The 9,817-nt window shown below is 42.5% G+C and overlaps 1 protein-coding gene across 1 annotated transcript; it reads right to left on the bottom strand.

Annotated features, from left to right (window-relative positions):
* Positions 1-5,787: 5,787 nt before the first annotated feature.
* LOC122145130 (cytosolic phospholipase A2 gamma-like) lies at positions 5,788-9,494 on the bottom strand. Its single transcript, XM_042757247.1, has 5 exons — positions 9,474-9,494; positions 8,738-8,815; positions 8,502-8,656; positions 5,988-6,190; positions 5,788-5,899 (listed from the first exon to the last, which is right to left on the bottom strand). Exons 2-5 carry the CDS (start codon positions 8,787-8,789, stop codon positions 5,788-5,790), a joined length of 522 nt encoding a protein of 173 aa, XP_042613181.1. The 5' UTR covers positions 8,790-8,815; positions 9,474-9,494.
* Between the last annotated feature and the right edge of the window lie 323 nt (positions 9,495-9,817).

Below are 9,817 nucleotides of genomic sequence, written 5' to 3'. Positions count from 1 at the left end.
ACCAATCGAACACGTGCGTGAGATAAGGGAACGGATCGACAAAGTAATGCCCATCGTCCGGGAACACCTCGTCAGGGCGCAGCAACGGCATTATAACCGGGCGGCCCAACCACGGGAGTTCCAGCGAGGAGACCACGTCCTGGTGCTGGTGCCCACGGCCGCCTGCAAGTTCTTGGCCACCTGGCAGGGTCCCTACACCGTTACGGAAAAGGTCGGCCCCGTTACGTACTGTGTACGGCAGCCAGGTAGAAGGAGGGCGGAGCAACTGTACCATATTAATCTGCTGAAGCGCTGGGTCGGGACCGGGCCCCAGCTCTCCGCCTACACCAGCTCGACTCCCGTGGTTGTTGATATGGACCCCCAACTCTCCGCTGCCCAGAAGTCGGAGCTGCAGCACCTGGTCAGTCAGTTTCCGGATGTCTTCTCCCCCCAGCCTGGGCGGACCCATGTCTTGGAGCATGATGTCCACACACCACCAGGGACCATCGTCCGGCAGCAGCCCTACCGTGTCCCGGAGGCTCGGTGACACGCCATCGAGGAGGAGGTACAGGAGATGCTGAGGTTAGGGGTAATTGAACCATCACGCAGCCCAAGGTCCAGCCCCATCGTCATGGTTCCGAAGCCCGACGGCACCCTCCGCTTCTGTAATGACTTCCGCCGCCTGAACGAGGTCTCCGAGTTCGACTGTTACCCCATGCCCCGTGTTGACGAGTTACTGGACCGATTGGGAAGGGCCCGGTTCATCTCCACTCTCGACCTTACAAAGGGCTACTGGCAGGTCCCCTTGACGGATCAGGCAAAACCGAAAACTGCCTTTTCTACCCCAAGTGGCCACTGGCAGTACCGTTTCCTTCCCTTCGGCCTACACGGGGCCCCGGCCACCTTCCAATGGCTGACGGACGTCCTCCTCTGGCCGCACCAGGCTTACGCGACGGCCTACCTTGATGACGTCGTAATTCACTCGGAGACCTGGGAGGACCATCTGGAGCGGCTGCGGAGGGTGCTGACGGAACTACGCCGGGCTGGCCTGACCGCCAACCCCCGGAAGTGTCATCTGGCCCTTGCCGAAGCCAAATACTTGGGGTACCAGGTGGGCCGCGGCCTCATCAGCACCTCAAGAGAAGAAGGTGGCATCTATCCTCTCCCGCGCCGCAGCCCACCTCCAAAACACAGGTGCGGGCCTTTTTTGGGTTGGCGGGGTATTACCGCTGCTTTATATCCCTAACTTCTCCTCCTTAGCTTCTCCCCTGACAGACCTGACCAGGAAAGGGCAGCCGGAGAAGGTTTTGTCTCGTTGACCTCCGAGACGGAAGCAGCGTTCCACCACCGGATCAAGGCGGCCCTCACCACGGAACCGGTCCTCCGTGCCCCCGACTTCAACCGCCCCTTCCTGCTGTCAGACTGATGCATCAGACAGCGGGTTGGGAGCCGTCCTCCTCGCAGGGCCACGACGGTGAGGAACACCCGGTGATGTTTTTGAAACCATTATTTATTTATTTTAATTAAGTAATGTATAATCTAATGATATTTGTCCAGTCATCCTAACACAGGCTCTAACACCTCTGCACAACAATGGTACAAACTTGCACACACCAGAGAAACCCTTTTACATTTCAATTACAAATTAACACTAACAGATCTCTCGCCATATTGATATTGAGCAAAAACGTGAAATAACACTTTACTTTATTTTACTCTCCTCTGGCAGCCAGAAGCAAAGCATGCTTCAATTAGAAAATCTGCTTTACCTCATTTAGTGAATGTGTGTATACTGTAATACTAAATAAAGAATCAAACAATGAATATTTTCTTCATTTCTAAATATATTTGTATGTATCAATACATAGCATTATATTGTCAATGCATATATTGCTGTATATTGAAAAATATAAGTACTAGTTTCCAATATATGGAAATGTATTATGTAATATATCGCATTATTGTTGCAGTATATTTCACATATATTATTTTTGTTCTTAAGGGCCTCCACGCTAGATACCAGTCAGGAGTACAGACGAACTGACTTCTGACTTCTGGGTGCAGCAGACACACCCTCTGCCCTCCTTGGACTACGCCAATTTTAACAGATCCATAGAGGATTATTTTGAGGAATTTTTTGACCTGTGCTATCAGATGAACTTTAATGACATTGCCCTCAAATATATTTCGGTATGAATTAACTGGAGAAATTTTCCCATTTAATGCCACATTAGACCCCCTCCCTGGACTCATTAACTTTGCTTTAAGGATGAGTGGCTCTGATTTTACTGTGGAGATCACGGATGAGGAATGCTACTCTTCTACAGTATCCACCAAACAAGATCATCTTCACACCCCAACCGTCATATCTGGGGTGGTTCACATCATGCGTGAACAGTGAAAGCCTGCTCACAACATGCCTGTTCAGCCTGTATCTGTTAACATCATGTCTGCTAAGACAGGGCTTTGCTAACTTCATGTCCGTTACTCCAGAGCCTGCTCACATTATGCTTGTCAAGCAAGAACCTGCTCACCTCATGCCAGTTAAGTCAAAGTCTACTCATGTCATGTCCACCATGTTAAAGTCTGATAAAGTCATGTCTACCAAGCACGAGTCTGCTAATGTCACGACTGCTACTGCCTGCTCACATCACGTCAAGTCAAGTCAAGTCAAGTCACCTTTATTTATATAGCACTTTAAACAAAACAGATTGTGTCAAAGCAACTGAACAACATTAATTAGGAAAAACAGTGTTTCAACAATGCAAAATGACAGTTAAAGGCAGTTCATCATTGAATTCAGTGATGTCATCATGCAGCTCAGTTCAGTTTAAATAGTATCTGTGCAATCATCTGCAATCAACGATATTGCTGTAAATGAAGTGACCCCTACTAAGCAAGCCAGAGGCGACAGCGGCAAGGAACCAAAACTCCATCAGTGACAGAATGGAGAAAAAACCTTGGAAGAAACCAGGCTCAGTCTGGGGGTCAGTTCTCCTCTGACCAGACAAAACCAGCAGTTCAATTCCAGGCTGCAGCAAAGTCAGATTGTGCAGAAGAATCATCTGTTTCCTGTGGTCTTTTCCCGTCTTGGTCGTATGAGACAAGGTCTTTACAGGGGATCTGTCTCTGGGGCTCTAGTTGTCCTGGTCTCCGCTGTCTTTCAGGGCTGTAGAGGTCCGCTCTAAGTGCTGATCCACCATCTGGTCTGGATACGTACTGGATCTGGGTGACTGCAGTGACCCTCTGACTTGGATACAGACTGGATCTGGTGGCTACGGTGACCTCGGAATAAGAGAGAAACAGACAAATATTAGCGTAGAAGCCATTCTTCTAACGATGTAGCAAGTACATCAGGTGTTATGGGTAGTGTTCCTGTTTCCGTTTACCTGATTAATGCAGCCTTAAAATCCTTTAATGGATTTGGATTATTAAAGCATATTAGTGTGTTATGTGTAAGCCCAGGTTTAAAGAGATGGGTCTTTAATCTAGATTTAAACTGCAAGAGTGTGTCTGCCTCCCGAACAATGTTAGGTAGGTTATTCCAGAGTTTAGGCGCTAAATAGGAAAAGGATCTGCCGCCCGCAGTTGACTTTCATATTCTAGGTATTATCAAATTGCCTGAGTTTTGAGAACGCAGCGGATGTAGAGGACTATAATGTCAGTAACAAGAGCTCGTTCAAATACTGAGGTGCTAAACCATTCAGGACTTTATAAGTAATAAGCAAGATTTTAAAATCTATACAATGTTTGATAGGGAGCCAGTGCAGTGTTGACAGGACTGGGCTAATATGATCATACGTCCTGGTTCTAGTAAGAACTCTAGCTCACTCTAACTCACGTCTGCCAAGCCAGAGCTTGCTCATGTCATGCCAGCCACTTAAGAGATTCTTCTCAACATGGAGAAGAACTTCTCATTCTTCTCAACAAGAGCTTCTTCGGAAGATGGCCACCACACAAGAGTCTCTTCACAAAATGGCCGCCCTTCTAGAGTCTCGTCACATCTCAACTGATCATCCAGAGTCTCGTGACATCGCAGCTGATCGTCCACAGTCTCATCATGACATGGCCACCATTTCAGAGTCTCGTCCCATAATGGCCGCCATTTCTTTAGTCTGCTCACGCCATGCCTGAGTCCCCGGCCAAGATGGCTGCCATGCTTGAGTCCCCGGCCGAGATGGCCGCCACACCTGAGTCTCGTCACAAGATGCCATTCCCATGACATCAGTGCTCTCAAGCCCAACCGTCCTAGAGGTTCTGCCACCCTCTGCTGTCCTTACTGTAATGGCGGTCGCCATTTTGAGCGTGTGGGCTGCACACTGCACTCAAGAGGCCTCTCCTGTCCATGAATCTGCTCCTGAGGCCTCTCCTGTTTATGAGTCTGTCTCAGAGGCCTCTCCTATCCACGAGTCTGCTCCAAAGGCCTCTCCTGTCTCTGAATCCAATTCAGTGCCTCCAAAAGTGGTACAGTAGCTTCAGCTGCAGAACCTCCTGAGGTGGTGGTGTCCACTTCTGAACTCTTTGTCTGTCCTGTCCTGTCATGGCCATGGAGGCCATTCATAAACTCATAGACTGTTCTTTCATGACCAAATGATGCTGTCTATGAACAACATCTGCCTGCCATTGTCGTGGCTATGGTGGCTACTCAGAAACTCTCTGCCTGTTCTGTCACAGAGAAGTGGTCCATGTCTGTGCTCCCTCATGGATTCCTGCTCTACCTGCACCACTTGGCCGTCCTGCTCTGCTGGCTCCACGCTTCTCTGGATCTGATCCAAAGTGAAGTGAAAGTGAAAGTCGTGACATTTGCCAAGTATGGGAACCCATACTCGGAATTGGTGCTCTGCATTTAACCCATCCAAGTGCACACACACAGCAGTGAGAAGTGAACACACCGTGGACAGACACCCGGAGCAGTGGGCAGCTATATCCAGCGCCTGGGGAGCAACCGGGGGTTCAATGCCTTGCTCAAGGGCACTTCAGCCATGGGTATTGAGGGGGGGAGAGAGCGCTGTTCATTCACTCCCTCCCACCTACAACTCCTGCCAGCACCGAGACTCGAACCAGCGACCCTTGGGTTACAAGTCCAAATCTCTAACCATTAGGCCAACATGCTGCCCCCCCAGCATTGTATCACTGTCTGCCATCGTTCCACGGTCCACGTCTTGATTCAGGTCCTATACCCCTTCACGGGCCTGACCCTCCATCCTGCCCCCTGGATTACTTCTGCTCATTGTTTTGAAATAAATATCCCTCATGTTGCCTTTGTTCTTTGTCTAGCTTTAATGCTGTAACCCGCTGTTGGTGTGTCTAATCTGGTACTGCCAAGTCATGCCTGTTCAAATCAAGTCTTTTTGGATTATGTTTTTGTCTTTGTTAACTGCACTTGGGTTCTCACTTCAACTCACCTTCAGTGGACTAAATGTTACAGTTACATCACATTCAGACTTTAAATTACTAGAAAACATCATCTGTATGGGTGTTTTTATTGAGAAATCCTATCAGCTTGGTGAAATAAAGGTATGTAGTCCAAAAATAAATTGACCATTAAAATTAACAGCTTAACATTGGTTAACAAATAAAATGTGCATGACTATAACTTTTCATACAGTTCTTTTAGTTACTGTTTTTGGAATAAATGTATAAATGCTCTATCATGAAATGTATCTTCCATTTTAATAAACAGAGCATAAGTTTATAGTTAGTTTTTTTATACATTATTTTAATGGTATAAGTCATGTTTATTTAACCTTAAAAATTTGTCTTTTAAGTAATTTCAGAGTGCTCATGCCACTGGTATTCAGATTGTCATCATTTGTGTCTTTTTTGGTCAATGACTGCTTGAATCTGCTCCAGCAGTTTCTCTCTGTTGTTTGAGATGTTTTTTCCAGCAATGTCCATAAGATCAGTGATCTTCTTACGACTGTAAGAACCTTGAATGGTATCATATTTGTTCCTCCAAGCCTCAAATTATCTGAGTAAAGAGTAAAACACTTAAATGAGAACATAGCCAATGTTTCAGTTTTATTGAATTAGACAATCTGAACTTGCCTCCACAGTTGACCACATTAAACAGAGACATGTGAATCACGGTTGCAGCGTTTTTGCCTTTGAACACATAGAAGTCCTTCGGGTTCTTTGCCTTTTCTCTGAGAATGACTTCAGGGAAAGGGATGTTTAGTTCTTCACACAGTTTTTGAGTTTTATTCACTGTCTGCAATATAATAGCATAGCAGTATCACTTTATTAAAAGGGCTAGAAAAACATTTCATTTGAAGTTTCAATTTATTATTTACTGAAATTGTCAGGTTGAGATGAATAGAAATGCTAGCGGATGCTCTCTCTCCAGGCTCTCTAGGTAAATATTGTTTAAATTAAAGCAGATGCACTTGAGTTTAATTAGATTTTTTACTTGCTTTTTATCCGTTTACAGTATATGGTAATTATCTGTCAATGTTTTCACTGGCCCCACCATAATTTTTTTTTTTTTATATATTATTTTTTTAAAAGTATTTTAATAACATCAAATACACAACGTAACGAGTCATTAGTAAAAACAAGCAATAGCACAAATAAATTCAATATACAAAAACGTAATGAGTGCTTTTAACTTTTTGCAGCTAGATCCAACAGTACTGGTGTCAATGATATTGTATTTCTAGGCCTATCAAGTTTGGGGTCTCTTTCTCTGCAGACAATGGTATCTGTCAGATTCAGTAGTATTCAGGTACAAATCCTATAATGTGTAAATTAAATATTGATTTACCCTTATTAAAGCTGAAGAATTTCAGTCAAGTACAGATTTGAGCAGTTTTTTCTTTTGTTTTTAATTGACGTTAAAGGGATACTCCCTCCCAAAATTAATTTTTTTCATTAATCACTTACTCACATGTCGTTCCAAACCGGTAAAAGCTTTGTTTGTCTTCAGAACACAATTTAAGTTATTTTGGATGAAAACCTGGAGGCTTGAGACTGTCCCATAGACTGCCAAATAAATAACAGTGTCAAGGTCCAGGAAAGGATGAAAAGCATCGTCAGAATAGTCCAGCTGCCATCAGTGGTTCAACTTTAACATTATGAAGTGACGAGAATACTTTTTGTACACAAAGAAAACAAAAATAATGATTTTATTCAACAATTACTCTCCTCTGTGTCTCTCCAAATCAGTGTAGCACCATTTTGTAAAATCTGAGCAGTACACAGGGATAGTCTATGGGAGAGTCTCAAGCCTCCTGGTTTTCGTCCAAAATATTTTAAATTGTGTTCCGAAGACGAACAAAGCTTTTACCTGTTTGGAACGACATGGGGGTAAGTGATTAAAAAGTAAGTGACAAAATTTTCATTCTGGGGTGGAGTAACGAAGTAATGAATGTTCTGAAGTGAGGTAAACTTCAACAGATTTCCCCTGCTCAGGGAGTAGGGAGCAATGAACACTGTGTAAGGGACCATGTCAATGGGAACACAGTTCATGCACAGAGCTCACTTCTAACGAGCTGATTAACCTGAATCAGTTGTGTTAAAGAGAGACGTGCAAAATATGCAGAGCTGGGGGGCACAAGGAATGGAATTGAGAACCGCTGGTGTAGAGTAGCACCTGTTGTTTGTCGTTTCTCTGATCACAAACACAGTATGTCATTATAATCCATAATTATGTCCCCACGGGATGCAACAAATGGCTCGTTTGTAATGGGTTTTATTGTTTTTGTCTTGTTGCGCCGGTGTACTGACTCTGACACACATCACAGTATGGCAAGGGGCATAACATTTCCGTCACACGCTTGAGGCATTCAGCCAATCACAAAGCACTGGATAGCTGTCCAATCAGTGTACACCTCGTTTTTCAGAACTATGAGTTTTGTAAAAAACTAAGTGTTTCAGAAAGGCAGGGCATAGAGGAGAAACAATAATGTACAGTATGTGGAAAATAATGTGTTTTTTAACCTTAAACCGCATTAACACATTTCATTACACCAAATACACCAAATAATGTTCTTTTTAGCAGCATCATATGACCCCTTTAAAATCATTTGAATGCTTAAACTGCAAGACTTATATGCATTCTAGTTTTTAAATAACAAGCAGCTGAAGAGCACTATCTTCCTTGAAATCTGGAGATAAATTGAATGTCACACACTATTTTGCAATCAGTTGTTATTTGGCCCATGGAGCCAGGGCCTGCTGTTCACTCACGCCAAAACTTTGATGCATCAAAATGTGTATAAAGAGAACTGGCGGAAATAAGTTTGTTCATCATGTAAAGTGACTTTGATTTAACAATTTGATTCATATGGATTTATTTTATGATCTATTTATTTAGAGGCTTGGGTGAACAGACTTTCAACGGAAGGATAAAAATTTCTCAGATTTCATTAAAATGATCTTCATTTGTGTTCCAGAGGTGAACCAAAGTCTTGTGGGCTTGGAACGATGTGGGTGAGTAAATAATCACAGAGTTTTCACTGAGGAGTGAACTAAACATTTAAACTTTTTATTAGAGTATGTGTTTATGAAAATGTGTATAATACCATGAAAGGATCCCCTTCACTGAAATCCAGGGAAATGATAAGATCAATGTCTCGTTCTTCTCTCAGCACTGAGAAGTAGGGTGAGTTCAGCAGTAGTCCGGCGTCTATATAGTCTCTCGTCTCACTTTTCAGAAGAGCAGCAGGCACTGTTTCATCTGAGGGAGCACAACATGAAATGAGTCTGTATATTAAATTATTCACATTGAATTTCTAGTTAATAGCAGGTCTGTTCTCACTTTTCATTTTGTGGAGGAAGTTATAATTCCTGCCCCAGATCCACTGAGTCATGCATTTACAGATGCTCAACACAAGATCTGAAATACAAATACACAGTGGTTCTTAAATTTAGTAAATGGTTCCTAATTTCTGATATTTTATATTCTGTATATTGTTTTTCAGTTGACTGTATGATTCTTTGGAGATGATTTTTGATGTTTCATACATCGTTTATGCTTTAATGTAGGGCTCTGTGAATAATCAAATTTTAGTTTTCAATTGCGGCTTTCATTGATTATATAAAATACGATAATTGAGACAATGTGTGGTGTTTTTTTTTTTTTTTTTTGTTTTTTTACTATTCGTTATGAGTGCTTTGAAGTTTTTTGGTCAATGGACTTTTAATGGAGGACAGAAATATCACAGCTTTCATTAAAATGATCTTCATTATTGTGCTTAGAAGATAAATGAAACAGTCAGATTTTCATTTTTGGTTGAACTGCCCCTTTAAATATTCCTGATTATTATTTTTATTTCATTAATTATTTTTATTTATTTATTTGGCCATAATCGTACTTAATTGGTTGTCTAAAGTATTCTGTCTTCTGTGGCATCAGTCCTGCTAAGACCTGTTTTTGTTGGGCAAAATTTGAAGCTTTATTGAATCTAAAGCACTTCTCAGTTTATGCATTAATCTGGGTAGAAAATCAAAGAAGAAGTACACTACAAATCAGTTGTACAGACAATTCAACTTACCAAAAGAATCCGAACTGAATAAACAACCAAAACAAATCATTAAATACACGATCAGTGAATTTCTTCACATCAAATTTTGCAGCTTGTTTTTCAGCGAGAGTAGATTTTTCCCCTGGGATAATCAGGTGATTTTTGCCTCCACCGAGCTCTGCAAATGAGGGAAACATTCATTATTGAGGTCTATAATTGACAGTGTATATATTAAAAAAAAAAAGCATGAAGGCCCAGCCCCCTAAACATAACATCACAGGGACATGAGCAAATCAAACAAGTTCATACTAACTTCACTGTAGAGACTCAAATTAGCTAAAAAAAAAACTAGACGTCTCTAAATGAATTCTAGC

The sequence above is a fragment of the Cyprinus carpio genome, chromosome A5, assembly GCF_018340385.1.
Source record: "Cyprinus carpio isolate SPL01 chromosome A5, ASM1834038v1, whole genome shotgun sequence".
Taxonomy (NCBI): domain Eukaryota; kingdom Metazoa; phylum Chordata; class Actinopteri; order Cypriniformes; family Cyprinidae; genus Cyprinus; species Cyprinus carpio.
Note: the sequence above shows the minus strand (reverse complement) of the source record. Positions and strands in the feature narration are given on the sequence as shown.

Excerpts from the sequence above, each read along its gene's own strand:
- LOC122145130 (XM_042757247.1), bottom strand. The coding sequence starts at position 8,789 with ATGACTCAGTGGATCTGGGGCAGGAATTATAACTTCCTCCACAAAATG. Across the intron at positions 6,191-8,501 it reads GTGAAGGGGATCCTTTCATG|ACAGTGAATAAAACTCAAAA; the intron begins GTATTATACACA and ends ATTATATTGCAG. Across the intron at positions 5,900-5,987 it reads TCAATAAAACTGAAACATTG|TCGTAAGAAGATCACTGATC; the intron begins GCTATGTTCTCA and ends AGGTTCTTACAG.